The sequence below is a fragment of the Anguilla anguilla genome, chromosome 9 (assembly GCF_013347855.1).
Source record: "Anguilla anguilla isolate fAngAng1 chromosome 9, fAngAng1.pri, whole genome shotgun sequence".
Lineage (NCBI taxonomy): Eukaryota > Metazoa > Chordata > Actinopteri > Anguilliformes > Anguillidae > Anguilla > Anguilla anguilla.
In genome coordinates this window covers 1,909,372-1,927,582 of record NC_049209.1, presented here as the reverse complement: position 1 = coordinate 1,927,582, position 18,211 = coordinate 1,909,372, and the positions used below count along the sequence as shown (strand labels likewise).

Here is an 18,211-nt window from a genome sequence, read left to right as displayed (position 1 = left end):
GCCACAGCCTACATTAGCCTGTCTCCCATGCTGTTCCATCTGGAACACAATCAACATTTGCCTGTGTTCCATGCAGGTCAACCAGGAACACAACACCACAAAAACCTAAGGTTTCATTCTGTTCCACTTGGAACACAGTCCATTATAAACTCCATGTTTTTGGAAGGCATGCAGTCAATACAACAATTTTTTAAAAACATATCAAAAATTTCTAAATTAATTTGTTTCCATGATTAAATATGTTTACTTAACATAAATGTTAGCCTAGCAGAGATAGTAGACAGGCCCAGAATGTATAGAAATCAGAGAGTATTCCACAGCCCACAGCCCGCCATTTAAACCTTTATCTTAAGAAGGTTAAACATCAGCACTATGCTACATTGGTCGCAGAGTTGCATGTCTATACATAACATTCATTTGTACAATACACAATTGTCTTTTTTTGTTCTCTGCCAAAGCCAAATTATGATTAAAAAAATACTTTCTGTAGCACGGCATAGTGCACTCATGTTTATACAGCCTGTACGTATGACAATTCCCAAGATTACGCAAGATGCACATTAAATATGTCTGCAACGGCAGCCCGTCATTCATAAATAATTGAGCAGTGATTTGCACGCGGCCTTTCAGACGCGCCGAAACGCAAACATGCTAAAGGGCCAATCAAACGAGGCCACTAAAGGGCCAATCAAACGAGGCCACTAAAGGGCCAATCAAAAGGAGGTCTTCTCGTCCCGGTGGCCCCCCGCATCCTCAGGTCTGAAATGAAAGCCCACAATGCATCAGCATTCGAGATTGAACTGAGCTAAAAGCAGAGAGAGAGAGAGGGGAAAAACGGCCTATTTTACCTGGCTGAGTGATTTTTAATTAACTTTAATGCAGCCGCTCAGCAGCCTATTCATCCGGCGGCTGCCGCTAACGAATCTGCGCGTGAGCGCGCGTGAGCGCGCGCGCGTGGCGGTCCGTCTGCAGCGGAAAGCCTGTCAGACACGGCAACGGCCCGTGGTCCTTAACGAGCCAGTCGTGTTCCATAAGGCGTAAAGCAGAGACGGCCCAAACGAGCACTGCGTCTGCGGAACGGACCAATCAGCTGAGCTCGTCTGAGGGACAGCTTTTCAAAATGTCCGCGTCCGACACCAGGAAGCGGTTTCCGAACGGATTTAGGCCTGCGTGATGTTTCGCTGGATCCTTTTGCGCCCGTCCCTAATCTCACAGAAACCCGATTGCACAAGGAATTAAGAAAGGATTTAGGAAGTTATTATTATTTTTTTTTAAACCGGGCTTGGAGGATGCAAAGGAATCGCTCCAGCCCCATTTGCCCAAGAAGCAAAGTGCCGCGATATCACACACATACACATGCAGAGTGCATGCAGGCCATGCACAGTCACATGCAGGTCATGCAGGCCATGCACAGTCACATGCAGAGTGCATGCAGGCCATGCACAGTCACATGCAGAGTGCATGCAGGCCATGCACAGTCACATGCAGAGTGCATGCAGGCCATGCACAGTCACATGCAGAGTGCATGCAGGCCATGCACAGTCACATGCAGAGTGCATGCAGGCCATGCACAGTCACATGCAGAGTGCATGCGGGGTGTGAAGCTGCATTACTGGGTCACACAGGCGTGTCCAGATGTTCCCATGGAGACACGCCTCCACATGAGATAAGCAGGAGAGGCTAAGCCTCTCTGTCCTCTGCAGGGGACGGCTCTAAACGCAGGCTCTGGGAACAAACACAACCGCAAGCCAGGAAAACGCGCACGTCAGAGAGAGACGAGACCACAGGCTGGAAACTCCCTCATGAGGGTGAAGAAACGGCCTCTGCAGCCGCGTGACGGCAGAGCGTTACGGCAGTGCGTCGTCTGCCTCTCCCTGGCAGACGAGTAAAAACACAGAAATAAGGAGGAGAACGTGAGGCCACAGACTTCCTGCCCGAGAGGACAGCTTTGAGAGGGAAAGAACGGCAGGAGAGCGGGAGGAGGAGGCAGGATGGAGGGAATTAAATATTTATGCTCGTGTACACGTAATGAAAAAATAGAGCCATGTCACACCATGTCAGCCTGGATTCTTATTCTTTTTCCAGAGGCATTACTGGAGGCCACACCATCAGCGGAGCTCAATGTGGGCAACTCTTTACACAATGACATATCTGCAGCAGGCATTATGCTGTCCGACCGAACAGCCGGGCACTGCTCCAATAATCTAACGGTCAGACCACTTATCTCTTCTGAAGAGCTGCACTTCCAGTTCAGATAATAATAATAATACTAATAATAATAATATCATTATGTATTTCTTCTTTTTCTTTTTTTGCACACAGACACAGATCCCTTTAGGAATTCCATCAGTATTTCTGCCATCATCCGACGCATCACTCAGGCGAGGCAGCAGGCAGGAGAAGCTCGTTTTGCGCCGGTGAAAAGCCGTCTGTCTCCAGCGCAGGAGATGCAGAAACAGCAGAACGTCTGAACAGCGCTTCCCGCTCTGCCCTAAATCTCCAGGTTACCGCCAGGTCACTCCACAAGCCTTCACAGTTTGGTGAGCCGAACAGAGAAATCTACTCTGGCATCTCCTGCAGATTCACGGAAAGGTCACATCCACGCTCACATTTATTTGATGTGAAGGACAGGTCTGAACTTTGCAGTTTCTGAAGTTGTTCTTCTTTTTATTCCTGTAGCATTTGATCCAAACTGAATTTCTACAAAGGACAGAGGATTTCAGTCGAAAATGCATCTGGTCAGGTCGCGTCTGGATAATGCTCTGCGTGAGCTGGCACAGACTCTGGAAAATCAGTTTCTTTTCAGATGTACGACCCACAGGACATGTTTGCTGCTGACGTGCGGCTTTATGTTCCAGTAATAATCATCTGCTAGAACGTCTACCTGTTCAAGCATGGAAGAGGAGGGCAGCTAGTGAGAAAGCTATTTTTCAGGTAGGACAGCTGTGTAGCACAACAACTAATGATCACCTCCTTACTGAGAACACTATGTATGCTGACTTCATAAAAACATTTACAGGTGCAGTTATGTCAAGCGCTCTGGTCCCCTAGAGCTTAAAACACAGAATGTTAAGCATGCAAGAAAACTGCTCAGAAGGGGTCAATCGACATTTGCTAGTGTTTCACCACAATCGCACAGACAGCTCAGCTGTAAAACAGCTCATAAAGCCTTTGAATGTGAAATGAGTAAAAAAAACTAATCCTGCAACAAAATGAATGCCAGGTCCTCTTGAGCAGAAACTCTTGGAGACCAGTATAAAGTGCACACTCATTCCACTTCCTGTATAAAGCACACATTCAGCCTCTGTCCATGGAAACACGTGTAGCTTGTGTATTTCTAACGCGGTTATCTGCTCAACAGATCATTTTATAAAATAAATTAGAGAAGGGCCTATCGCCCCAATCCTCCAGTTATCCAATTTATGTGATAAGACATGGCGGGCGTGTAGACAACCACTCACATTCCAGCAGAAACCTCTGTGGGAGTAACAGGCGTACGTGTTTTATTTGGACTAGAGAAATCTGCTCTGGGAAATGGAAGATTGGACGTTCGGTTTGATCTTTTCTTCGGCTAATTTTTATACCCGGCGTTCACCTCGTCTCCCCGTGGAGAGCCCAAATTAACCTTCAGGTGACTTCCATTGCTACAGCATCCTCCACCAACCGAGGAAAAGGCAGTTAAACATTCAAACACACACACACACACACTTTCAGCCACCCACTCTTTCACTACGCAAACCACCAGTGGGCGCTGAAATGGGCTGGGTGAGATTCCAGGCCATGGGAAACAGTCCCGGACCAGGAGTTTCTGCTTCAGCTAAAGGGGGGGGGGGGGGGGTCAATCACTTTCCTCCCCTTTATGTCCCGTTTGGAACAGCATTCCAAAACCCGCCAACACCCCTCTGCCACCCTCCAACAACCCACTGCCACCCGCCAACACCCCTCTGCCACCCTCCAACACCCCTCTACCACCCCGCCAACACCCCTCTGCCACCCTCCAACACCCCTCTACCACCCCACCAACACCCCACTGCCAACCAGCCAACACCCCTCTGCCACCCTCCAACACCCCTCTACCACCCCGCCAACACCCCACTGCCACCCGCCAACACCCCACTGCCAACCAGCCAACACCCCTCTGCCACCTGCCAACACCTCTCTGCCACCCACCAACACCCCACCGCCATCCCGCCACCTCTCAGGCGGAATGGCAGACCAGGCCTTTCATGGGACTGTCGGCGGAGGGGGTTTGATCTCAAACTGGCAAGAAAATAATTCTTTGTTTATTTATTTTTCGTCTCGTTAGCCTTGATTTTCTGTACGCGGCTCTGCATGCGCACACACACACACACACACAGCGGTGAGATTCATTTCCTAAGGAGAGGTTTTTTTTTTATTTTATAAAGGAAAGGTAGAGAGGAGGGAGGGAGAGAGAGGTGCAGAGGGAGGAGTGAACTGCGCTCTTTGTATCGGCTCTGAAGTTTTGGGGCAAGCGTACCTTCCCTGGGGGGCTGCCGAGACCAAAGCAGCACAGATCCGCCTGCCCCCCCCCCTCGCAACCCCCCCACAGCCACAGCACACAGCCTGTATCTTCTGAGTCAGGACAGGGAAAAATAACACCAGTCAGGGGGTGGGGGGGGGGGGGGCGCGTCAGCATCTCCAGCATCAGAGGAGTTATCAGGTTTTTCATCCTGGGGTGGCTGGGGGAAGCTCACACTGCCACCAACAGTTTTATTTGAGCCAATGATAATGCGCTATTTTAGGCAGAATAATAGGCATGGTACCTGGGGTGGCCAATCAAATTTCAGAGGTGGCCAGTGCCACCCCAGCCACACCACTGGACACTCCACTGTCCGGCATACCAAGGTGGAGCTCTGTCAGGACACCCCCACCCTGTCCCACAATCCACCCGAACCAGAGCAGGACGCCCCCACCCTGTCCCACAATCCACCCTAACCAGAGCAGGACACCTCCACCCTGTCCCACAACCCACCCTAACCAGAGCAGGACACCTCCACCCTGTCCCACAATCCACCCTAACCAGAGCAGGACACCTCCACCCTGTCCCACAACCCACCCTAACCAGAGCAGGACACCCCCACCCTGTCCCACAATCCACCCTAACCAGAGCAGGACACCCCCACCCTGTCCCACAATCCACCCTAACCAGAGCAGGACACCTCCACCCTGTCCCACAATCCACCCTAAACAGAGCAGGACACCTCCACCCTGTCCCACAATCCACCCTAACCAGAGCAGGACACCCCCACCCTGTCCCACAATCCACCCTAACCAGAGCAGGACACCTCCACCCTGTCCCACAATCCACCCTAACCAGAGCAGGAGACCCCCACCCTGTCCCACAATCCACCCGAACCAGAGCAGGACACCCCCACCCTGTCCCACAATCCACCCGAACCACAGCAGGACACCCCCACCCTGTCCCACAATCCACCCGAACCAGAGCAGGACACCCCCACCCTGTCCCACAATCCACCCTAACCAGAGCAGGACACCTCCACCCTGTCCCACAATCCACCCTAACCAGAGCAGGACACCTCCACCCTGTCCCACAATCCACCCTAACCAGAGCAGGACACCTCCACCCTGTCCCACAATCCACCCTAACCAGAGCAGGAAACTCCCACCCTGTCCCACAGACCACCCGACCCATAGCAGGACTCCACAACTATCCTACAAACCACCTTAACCAGTTCAGGACCCCACGCTGTCCCACCACAGGGGACTCCCCATTACAGGCAGCTACTGACCGAGCTAAGGCTCGAACCCGTGACCGCACAGCCCAGCCTGGACTAACAGAGTCGCCCGGAAGCCCATTTTAAGCTCAGGAGACCCGTCTCAGCAGGACAAGGCCAGACCCAGGGAAAGAGACGCCCGTTTTAGGAAACCTGGTCCAGACTCTGAACACACAGGGGGCAGGTCAGGAAGAAGATTGGATTTCGATACGAGAAGCCGGGGCGCTCGGTGTTGGAGCAGAGCGGTAAATCAGAAGGATATCGACTGGGCCTCGTTCCGCCTGTTCCTTGGCCTGTTACCAACTGATTCGGTTGCCGTAGCGAGGCGCCGTTTAAATATTCCAACGCCGTGGTTACCAGTGCACCCGGGAGCAGGGAAGCCCTGGGTAATGGGGGCTGGGGGGCTGGGGATCAGGGGGCTTAGGAGGACCTGATAGGATAACCTCAGACAGAGAACGGCAGGGTAAAACCCATCAGCAGCCTCATAACCTCGCCCTGTCAATAAGCCAACAGAGCGATTCTGCACCTCTTTACACTTCAGCTCTGCTCTCTTACACTACACTGCATCAGCCACCCTGTGCGTGGGGGAGAGAGAGAGACAGAGGGAAAGGGAGAGGGAGCATGAGAGAGAGAGACAGAGGGAAAGGGAGAGGGAGCATGAGAGAGAGAGAGCGTGTGAGAGACAGAGAGAAAGAGAGAGAGAGAGAGAGCGTGTGAGAGACAGAGAGAAAGAGAGAGGGAGAGAGAGAGAGCGTGTGAGAGACAGAGAAAGAGAGAGAGAGAGAGAGACCGTGTGAGAGACAGAGAGAAAGAGAGAGAGAGAGAGCGTGGCCGGTCGGTGGAGCTCACGGCACACTGCAGCCTCCCGTTCCCTCAGCAGGTCAGAATCACAGAGCTGCTGGAGACGGAAGCAGCTGCACTGGCTCTCTGGTCCACCACCCCGTCCCGCCCCGCCCGTCCCGCCCCGCCCCGCCCCGTCCAGTCCCCCGTCTCGCACCGGGTCAGCTCGCACCGGCTCAGCTCGCACCGGGTCAGCTCAGACCGGGTCAGCTCGCACCGGGGCAGCTTGGACCGCCCCCGTCACACGCATCACACGCAATAAGTTCAGGCAGAGCTCAGGATCCACGCACTCCCACCCGCGCTCCCACCCGCGCACGCACGACCTTGCGCACGACCTTGGGGGGAAAAGACCCGGCAGCGCCGAGCTGTCAGACAGGCTCGTGATGGAAGGCTCGCCGGCCGTACCCCAAACCCAACGGCACCATCATTTTTCCGGCTGTAAATGTCCGGAGAACAGACTTTACGCACGGGTCTGAGCTCAGCAGAATGGACAGCACTCAGAGAACAGACAGTCAGAGGTGTGCAAGGTCTTTACACAGGAAAGCCTTACAGAACAGACAGACAGTCAGAGCTAATAAACAACAGCAAACCTGTAGCAACAAACAAGATGTACAAACATGCAAACTACTGAACGCACGCATACACGCACGTGCACATGCGCAAGCAAGCACACGCACGCACGCACGCGCGCACACACAAGCACACGCACGCACGCACACACACACAAGCACGCCGCGTGCATGCACGCACGCGCACACACACACACACAAGCACACGCACGCACGCACACAAGCACACGCACGCACGCACAAGCACACGCATGCATGCATGCTCAGATTACTTAATGTATTCAACAAGCATCTCAACTGGTTCAAACAAAGTGCTGGTGTAACCGTGTCAAACAGCCCCACTGAAAAGTGTGATTTCCTTCGAGGTGAAGATGCCTACTTCGAGAGCACCACCGTGTGTAACAGTAAAAATGAATTCCTTAGACACAGAGAACACAAATCAATGTTAACCTTGTACAATAAAAAACACACACGCTGCCCTTTCCCTAGTTGAGCCTCTATTCCCCGTTCAGTAGCAGAGGGTAGCGGATTGTATCCATACTTTGCTGTCGCACCAAACACTCTGGAGCGTCTGACTGTACACAGCTGGACGAGTTAAAAACACACTGAAACACACTGAAACACACGCAGCAGAGCAGACCGTACAGACGGGACACCGCGTCTCCCCCGCTGCTGAGCTGCCACAAGCCCTGATTCATACAGACCGCCACGCGAAACAGCATTTAAAAAGCAAACAAACGGCTGTGCGGAATTCATCACGTGTGCACCGCGGCGTATTAGAAACGTGCTCAGAAATGAGAGGGGAGTGGATGGGTGGGGGCGCGTGGGGGGGGGTGTGTGTGAGATATTAAAGCCATGTTCACACGGCACCTACCTCAGATTGGCCTGGCGCTTCTCGCCTTGTGCGGAGCTCGATTGTCAGAGAGAATGGAGAACGCTCGGCTTGCGAGGAGAACGCTCGGCTTCTGTGGAGAACGCTCGCGCTAGGCTAAATACTTTCTGAAAAAATTAGCAAAATCCAAAAATTGTAATATTTATACCAATTCTTCCCTACCTTATCCACATGCTCTGCCTCACTGATCATGCGGTGCATTTGCATGACTGGACTGCTGAGTCAGCACCATTTTAAAACAAGGCACTGTTACTTTAGCAAAGTCATATTTTACACTAGTCCTGCTGAACAGTTTCTGCAGTGACCTTGAGAAAAAGGCCAAGGTCAAAGGAATGGCTCCTACATGGAGTTAGCGCTCTAGCACTTAAAAGTCGAAAAACCAAATATTTATCCCCCCCCCCCCCCCCCCCCGCACTACTGACATCCATTGAGGAGAACATCAGCAAGGACATTTTTTTTTTTTTTTTTTTTTACAAAACAGCTACAATTTAGAGCAAAACAAAGCAAGCCTGTAAGGCAGTGCCAGGTGAGGACACAGTAATTCGGCTGGGAACGGCTTTTCAAAGGCCTTTATTTGGGCTTCTCGCCAGCCCGGGAGCGTGGGCATGATTTATGCCATTTTAAAACAGGCTGAGAAACAAATATTTTCCTCGACACAAAACATGCCGCTCATAAAACAATGTCTCGTGTTAGGACGCGGAAAGGATGTGATGCAATTCAGCCGCCACCTCATTTCCCTTTATTCCAGGGCAAAAAATAAATAAATAAATAAATAAATAAATAAAAAGAATTCTAATACAAAATAATAATAATAATATTCAGGCATTGTGATCACACAGTCAATTAGCCAGTTTGGCTTGTCATGTGTTGCTATAGTGTGTAGCCGACATATTAATAACTCAGATCTTTCTTACATATATAAATAGGCTACCTATGGTCCATTATAACTACTGCTCATATATCAATCATTTTCAAATAATGAATTTTCCTATATACTATATTCCTATAATATCATTCCTTTTTCAAATAATGAATGAATCCTCTGCATATAAAGCAAAAAAAAAAAAAAAAAAAAGACTTCCTGAAGGAAAAGAAAAGGAACCTTGATCTGGTTCTGGTCTTCCCTGTGAATAATGACCAGTCCCCCCATCGCTGACGAGGAGAAACTAGACGTTTCAGAAAAGCCAGTTTTCAGGAGGTGTGTACGCCCAGGACGCAAGTACACTCTGAAATGTTGGTGAAAGATCGGTGCCGACACACGGTTACCTCCTGACAATGGAAATTCCCGAAATTGCAGAATACGACAGTACTGGATGCCAGATGACATAAGGGCCCTAGTATTTTAGGTTTGGCGGTACATTCAACATTCCTAATGGTTTGACGTCAACTCTGACATTACTTTTATTTAACCTTTGTCACACAGCAGACAATAAGATGCCAATCCCACTTGAAATTATCAAGTTGGAGGAATTCAATGAGCTAAAATACATCCTCCCACAAATTAAAGTCTCAAATACACTGGTGTAACAAGGAAAGAGTACTGAATGTGTATAATGTCATAATGTATTTGAAGTAAACTTGAGTAATGGAATAGTATTCGAAATTCTGTAATAACACTATTCTCCTATATTCTGGACAAAACTTACAGACTTCTGGGTGACAGTGTCTTTTAACGAGTAAGGAACTGGTTGTGTAACCTAAAGGTCACAGTTTCGAGTCCCAGTACACTGCCATTGCACCATTGAGCAAGGTACTTAACCTGCATTGCTTCAGTATATATCCAGCTATATAAATGGATGCAATGTAAAATGTTGTGCAAGTCACTCTGGAGGTCTGTAATGTTAAATGCCTATAATGTAATTCAATAAATGTAGCCCAAGAATTCAAGGTATTTTAATGAACTGTTAAAATGCTTTCCCTTCTTCATAAAGTGCTTAGATACATTTTCTGGCTTTGAGCACAGCATGCTAACAGAGGGACTTACCGCAAGAGCGGCCTGTACTTTATCTAATTAGGCTATGAAATAGATTTTCAGGAATTTAACCAATTTTGTTCTGGCTTACACAAGTTGAGAAGAACACTACAATGCAAAACAAGTGAAACAGGGAGGGCCTACATGCCAACTGCTTATTCAAATAACTGACACACCTGTTACTTAGTTACAATGGTTGCTACATACCAGCTAAAGATAACGCTCTCAATGCGCGTACGTTTCACGTGTGTTTCCATATCACTACGCAACATGTGGTGTTACTGTAAACAGATATGCTGTAGGGTTGGCCGATATCCAGACTTTCAGACAGTCATAGCATCACAGTGTCACCCGACAAAAAAAGCCGGGATGCCGATCACTATTGTGTCAACGGAAAAAAAACCCACGCAACTTAAAAACAGTACTTAAAACGGCCAGTAACGCCTCACAGACCGAGCAGGAAGTGTGCAGGATTCAGAACGTCGCCTTCCGTCGCCATAATGACAGTTGGCTGATGAGCTCATTTCCATTTTTGGGTTTCCCTAAATAATATCGGATAAGCCCGGCCACCACACTGGAGCTGCCACACTCTGGACACCAAGTGAGTCCTAGACCCCGAAATTGTGTCTTTACTGCGGTCTAATTCGCTAGCCAATATGATCAAGTTTAACACATTTAATAACTATGTCATGTTCCTAAACAGTGGCAGTACTTTAAAAAGGCGTGCTGTTTAAAGGACCGGTTATTAGTAGGGGGTTCCCCGGTGTCCTGGCCAAAATCCCAGATCTGGCTCTCGCAAACTTGCCACTAAAATCATCCCCAGACTTAATTGGCTAAATAAATGTTCTCTCCCTCTCCACCTTCGCTAATGTGTGGTGAGCGTTCAGGCGCAAACTGGCTGCCGTGCATCACCCAGGTGGGTGCTACACATTGGTGGTGGGTGAGGTGAGTTCCCCTTCACTGAAAAGCACTTTGAGCATCTGGAAAAGTGCTATATAAATGTAATTATTAATAATAATAATAATAATAATAATAATTAATACATGCACTCTAAATATGGGTGTGCTAACCACCAGAGGGTGGTGAAATATCCGTCGGCATTTTGCATACAATAGGCCTAGTACATGTTATTACCACATATTGGCTCAACCCTAATCTACCTGCCAAGCAAAACACTTATCCATAATGAACTAGCTTGTAGACATAAGACACATACATTCAGCACATAATTCATGTATGCTTACAGTATGCAACAATGTTTTTGTCATTGGCAATGTCAAACTGGTCCACTGCTATGACAAAGGTTTTTGTAAGATCCTGTCATGGCTCAGGTAACTTTGGCTAGCCAGTCCCCTGCACTAAAAGGGTGGTCTTGAAAATTAAATCTTCATTCTCTTGTAACCGTTGCAACAAACTGAGACCTGCTTGATAATGCCTAGTGTCAAACTACCTGGGGAAAATGTAAATTGTGGGGGCTACTCTAAAAAAGGAAAAAAAAAATGTTTGTTACCCTGCAGTATGCAACTTGCTGATTTTGTTCTTCCTGTTCTTTTTCATTTAAATCAGCGATTTTCAGCGATTGACTAGCGCCCACAGAAGGTAATGTGCCAGTGAATCATAAGTCAGAAGTCTGCTATGATTGCCACAACTTAAAAAGAGAAAAACTGAGCACAAAAAAAAACTGAGCCAACCTGCTACAGCTAATCTACCGTCAATCTCAGCTTCAAAACAGGTAACAAAGGGAACCCCGTGTGTAGGCAGGAATTCATTAAAGTGTTTTTTATTTTATTTTATTATTATTATTTTTTTTTTACAGAACACCCTCAGTCACGCTGTATTGTATTGTTAGGAGCAGTCATGCAGAGGTAGAAGCACCTGACACCTGACGTTGCTGGAATGGACCCAAGACCACAGTCAGGTAACATGTCAAATTCAACAGAAACGCGAGACATTTTACCTAGTTGTGAAACAACGTGGAACGAAGTCACACGCGCACGTGAACGTGGCCACTGAGGAAGAACACACCGGGATTGGCTTAGATTTATTTATTTATTTATTTTTTGCCTGATTGCTTTCATTTACCATGAAACCTCAATAGGTGCTGCAAGACAAACCAACACATACCAAGCTAGACAGACTTGTACATAATATAAAACAGCACAGAGCTCCACATTAACGTTATTTTTTTAAGGCTAAATCCTAAACAGAAATGTTTTTTATTTATATTTTAGTTCTCCGCATGTCAACAAATATAAACAGCACAGATCATGCCAGGCTACTTAATTAAATACCGTGCACATATTTGTACATACACTCCAAGAACATAAAAATGGAAACCTTAAAATCTGAGCGGAATTTCCCTGGCATTATATCTATCTTACTAAGAAGAGCAGTGCAAGGATACAGACATCAAACTTAATTCCTGGACGGTCGCAATTTCCGCTGTTTTCCATCATTTCTACGCGTCATTAAGACATTGTCTGGCTAAAGAGTTAAAACAGTTTGTGTCCACTTGGTCTAAATTGGCTTCTAACTGCAAAAATAAATAAATAAATAAATAAAATTTTAATTTACATTTAGAAAATCCGGCTTTCAGGACATGGGCTTGAGTTACCCGCCACAGATGTACGGGTATAATAACAATCAATCTTATTGTGCGACCACGTTTGCATTAGCAAAAATCAACTGCATGCAATCAGTTGCATTTCATTCCGCCATGGTAAAGCATAGCCTGATCACAACCGAAATTAAATTTCCAAGTAGGCGAAATTAATAGTCATTCAACAAAACCCTTCAACGTTTTGCACCTCATTACAACCTGTATTACGGTAGCAAAAGCTACACCATGCCCGCTGCACACAATTCAACGTTAGGCATACTGGTTGAATGAGCAGACCCTATCTAACATTATAATTATCTGAGGACGGGATAACCATTTTTTCAGATATGCCATTATCCCATGCACGTATTGAGTCAATTTGTCAAACGCGTGCGTAACAAACGGTTTAAGTAAGAAAGAAAGATTATTTCCACCTGGACTACTCTGAGTTTAATGTCAATGTATGCATGTGTTGGGCTGCTAGCCGTGTTACGTTCAGTGGCTGAACTCAGTCAATGTAGCCAGTTTTTATGTGTAAGAAAAGCGCCCGTGCCTGCGGTAAATACCTTGGCAAGCATGTGATAAAATTAGCGACTCCGTCCAAATATGACAATCTAACGGGTGTCTGTGAGATGTGGTCCCACAAGAAGCACTGCAAGTGTAATACACACACTTTGCTTTCGATAGGAAACATTATCTGTGATGATACCTTGCCATAATACGTCTCTCAACAACATACAAACCCCGAAGGCAACAGTTTAACCAGGAAAGCGCCGGTTCTTTCGTGAGTACTTCCTGCATGGTGTACTTTAAACTTAGCTAGCACTAGCTGGATACACTTTCTCTGTTGATCCAGATTTGGCTACGTGGCCTGTCCTTCTCAATCAGGATATGGTTCGTTAACCTCCCGGGGAATTTTTACGACTCCAACTACGAGTTCTAGTTGTAGCTGTCCGGAATACTGACGAAAGTAGCGAAGTGGCTGCAACATTACGACACAGGACTTCAACGCGACGCGCTAGCTGGCTAACGTTGGCCAGAGATTCAATTCACTCATGCGGGAAAATAAACTCAGCACACCGGTCTCGGGCGCAGTGCAAACTGTAGCCATCTATGTGGCAGTACAGCTAGAGACCACCTTAGGAAAGCAAAAAAACTGCAAAATGACTCGTCAACATAAATCTGCCCTGCTAAACTTAGGCGCTGTGCATGTGGGTGATTGTATGACCATACGAGCACTCTCGGAGGTATCAGAAGAAATGCGTGCATAGTGGAATTCAGGCAGCTGGCCAGCAAGGCGAATCGTGCCTGTCCTTACCTGTATCTGGGGGATACCACCGGGTCCTTCGACTATCTCTGGCGAGTTCTCAAACACCCGATCTCGGTACAAGGACCACAGACCCACGTTTGGTAGGAAAAGAAGAGCCGCTATGAGCAAGCCAGCGAACTGCATCAGTCTTTTTTCCTTACGTCTCATTTTTTTAAAAGAGCAAAATGGTCAAAAGCGAGGAAAACGCTAACGGTATTCCGGGTCGTTCCAGGTGGAGACAACTTTCACTCTGAAATGCGTTTGCTCTAACTGCGGGCACTTCCGCTAGGGGGAGCGAACCACTGTCCCGATTGGGGGAGTACACGGATAATTGCATTCCCTGCGCTGAAAATTTAATTTACATATTTCTTTAAGACGTGCTGTAAAAGGAATGATTTGCTTTTCAAACGATTAAGTGACAACGTCACATCGTTTTGCAGTGTTGAACTATCGATGGCGCTCGGATATAGACGAAATAACACTTCGTGATCTGCCCCCTATGAATGTGACATAAATGGAACTGTTCATCACTGGTAAAGTTTCTACAGTAAAGCTTAACAGGTTATCAAACTGTCAGATTGGGGAATACAAATATGTAATTTGTCGTGTCTGAGGTTGCGCCTAAACTGGAAAGCACGGAAAACGGAAGAACAACTTGAAATTCAGTAGGCTAGGCTATCATTCTACCTCCAGTATGTTAGTAGCCTACCTTTGATTACTGTCATCTCGTTTACACTGGAAAGTTTTAAATATAGCCTAAATTTAGCTAATGAAGACATATCAGCATGACATACTCTATAGCCAAACATAGGCTAATACGAAAGGTAAATATGTATACATTTACATTCGTTAGACGACAATATGGTGCTTTGATATTTTTATTAGCTTACATTTACTCATATAATAATGTTATTTACACTGTACCCATGTAAACCTGCCCCCTGTTAGCCTATACGTCGCTGTGACACTTGCGTATTGGGATAGGTTCCATGTTTACTAAACTGTGCGAAATTTATTGAAATCAAGCCAAGTGTTCATATGACCATAAGGGTCAACCACAGGTGCAATGATAAAACATTTTTATGCGACCCATATTTGATCAAAGGTAGGCTTTAGTGATTATTAAAATGTAGCCTGTTATTATTATTATTATTATTATTAGTAGTAGTAGTAGTAGTAGCAGCAGCAGCAATAGTAGCAGTAATAGTAATAGTAGTAGTAACCTACTATTTGTAGTAGTATTGTTTACATTACGGTTTCTTCAGGAACAAATTTCCTAAAATGTACCCGTAAAGTACAGTGATGTTCTATTTGAGTACTAATAGGTACCTTTTACAAGCAAAAAGGGAACAGGTGAATTATGTATTGCTGGCTAGGGGTACAATTTTATGTACAGTGCCGTGAAAAAGTAGATACCCCCTTCCCGATTTCCTCTATTATTGTGTTTTTCTCACACTGAATGGTTTCAGATATTTAGACAAAATCTAACGTTAGACAAAGGGAACAGACATTTTGTCTAAAGATCTGAAACCATTCAGTGTGAGAAAAACACAATAATAGAGGAAATCGGGAAGGGGGTATATACTTTTTCATGGCACTGTACCTATAGGGTACCACCCCAGTGACAAGTGTTTATACCCTCCCAGGCACTTTTTTGTACCTTTTTTGAGAGAATGTTGTATATTTAACCAATCCCCACATTCAATCACAGACTATAAGATAGAGGCTTAGTGCCAGCTTCCAGAATTACAGTCTAAAGCCCCTGGTTTTGCAGCCAGACCGAATAATTGCATATCCAGACATTTCTAAGAAATGCCTTTAAAAAAAAAAAAAAAGACACATCTTAATGGCATCAGCTTTTTTGGCTGCCAGGCTTGGCCGTGGCACGATGGCGATGAATCTCTGCGTTTCAGCTGGTGACGCACGCTGCTGTAATTCTCCAGGGAGTCTCTGCGGAGACGCTGAATGACTTCTGTCACGGGCACTTTGCATAAAAGCCCCGTGATGAACCCCAGACAGGGCGTCCTGACGCTCTTCCTGCAGTCGATCTGCTCGGTGGCACGAGCGAGCGCTCGCTCTCCTTTCCGTGGAACCGAATCCCGGATAATGGCCCGGTCTCCAAAAACATCTCCGCAGGAAGCGACAGTTAAACGTTCAGAAGGGGGGAAGGGGGGGGGGGACGGCTGTCTCTTTGCAGCGATGCGTTCACAGTTTGAATCATGCCCACGTTCCTTTGCTCATACGAGCTGTTTTCCTGATTAATTCCCAAGTTGGTGAATTGAACACAATCCCCGCGATTTTATGCTCATTACTACGTGCTTTGTTTGTTTCCTACGCATCAGGCTTTTCCGCTGCACCCAGAACGGTCTCTTTCAAACCCACGTGTCCTCTGTCACAGTATTATGCAGCGTGCGTTTCAGTCGAGTCTCAGATATTACTCCTGTGCTTTTCGCCAGTAAGAAAGCTCAACGCCTCACCCACAGATTATATATGGGAAACATTCGTCTTCGCCAGCCACATTACATCCAGCAGGAATGGAGTAGGAGGCCATGTTCAGTGAGCATTTAGGTAACGTACAGAAATTGAGAAACCAGACACAGAAAAGTTTGAATAGTTATGATAATAATAATAATAATGAGGATTAGTAATGTTAAAGATGGCATGTCGGTTCAGTTTATTTATGAAAATGCATTCAAATTTCATACAGCACTAACTAATGACATAACATAACATAAGGATGAGAACAGGCCATTCAGTCCAACAACGCTTGCCGTTTTGCTGACTAAATTAGTGCTCTGATTACCTACAGACTAGATAGTGTCTAACATCGTATGAAGCCTAGTGTTGAGTTCCAGCTTCTGCTATGTGACCCGGCAGGCTGTTCCACACATTGACTACTCCCTGCACGAAAACAATTCTTCATAACGTCTGCACGGAATTTACCATTTGCTAAATTCCATTTATGTCCCCTCGTTCCGACAGAACTGAACCCGAAGAATCTCTCGTAGAGTTCGCTTTGTTGAGCCCCTTTGTGAATTTAAAAGCCTCAATCAAATCACCCCTGAGTCTAAATCACTCTTACTAAGCTTGTAGAGATTAAGCATCTTGAGTCTTTCCTCATAGCTGTTATCTTTCATGAAGTTCTGTTGTCAGATTGCATGTTAGGAGCATCCTCAGTGGACCTTATGTAAGGAATAAACCACGACGTGCTGTCCCGTTAATGTAAAGTAATGTACGACAGGGGGTGGTGATGCGGCCGAGGCGAAGCCGAGAATGAAGAATTAAAACATTTTTAAATTAAAATGTATAATTTTAGAATGCTGGATTATGTTGCACATTGATTTTATAACTGTTAAAAGGTCGAGATGTCCCTTTATTGAGAATTAATGCCTGCCCTTGGACCAATCAGAATTGAGTATTCAGCCAAGCCGTTGTATAAGAACACGTAACCGTCACGTCCGACACGCCCAGTTTCCAGCTGCAGTGGCTCCATTGGCATGCGAGTCGACTGGTTCAGCGAGGCGAACGTAAAAAAGACATCTGCTGCATCGCACGTCTTTCGCTGCGGATTTCCTTCCCCCCGCTGAAGGCCAGGACGTGGGAGAAACAGCGTGTGAGGCTGTGTCAAGAAGACCTGAAATGATTTAGCAGCTCCAACAGCCACAGTCATGCGAGCGCAAGCCCTTCTGTGGTCTGCTGTTCCTACTTTCCCCGTGGCTAGCCACTGCAGGTTGCTGCCTAAATAACAGGCGGTTAGCACTGTGTGATGCATGGACTTACATATACAATCTGTCAGTTCATGAAGCACAATGTAGGCGTTCGTGAATACGTCGCCTGCTGTGAGGTCACGGTCAGAAACCTGTGCTCTTTCTACAGGTTATTAAATAAAATGTTTCAGATTAAAGCATTTGAGCAGCGTGTAATTTTCAGTAAAAAAATAACCCTGTGAACTTATTTATGTCACTAAGTGTCATCGTGACTTTGGGGGGGGGGGGGGGAAGAGAGAGTTCCCGCCCATAAAAAGAAGAGGAGGTGGAAGATGAGAGTTCCCTTTCAGTTAATGCATTACCGTCCCAGATCAAGGATACAGTACTTCCTCCAGGGGATTCCGCATGTTAAGGTGTGTTCTGATATTAAAAAACAGAGGAATTGATTAAAGGCCTGATGATCTCTCATCATAGCTGTTCGTCCTCTCAGCCCGGCTCGGCAGGAAGATTAGACGGCTTTCACTGACAGACGAGCGGTGCCACCTGGGTAGCGACTGGTAAACACAC

General features: G+C 46.7%; 1 protein-coding gene across 1 annotated transcript in view; it reads right to left on the bottom strand.

Moving 5' to 3' along the window:
* Positions 1–14,105, bottom strand: part of LOC118236555 (polypeptide N-acetylgalactosaminyltransferase 10-like) — a 54,714-nt gene extending 40,609 nt beyond the window's left edge. Inside the window, exon 1 of the mRNA XM_035435036.1 lies at positions 13,947–14,105. Coding sequence (XP_035290927.1) covers positions 13,947–14,105 — 159 coding nt within the window. The remainder of the gene's footprint in view (positions 1–13,946) is intronic.
* Positions 14,106–18,211: the final 4,106 nt, after the last annotated feature.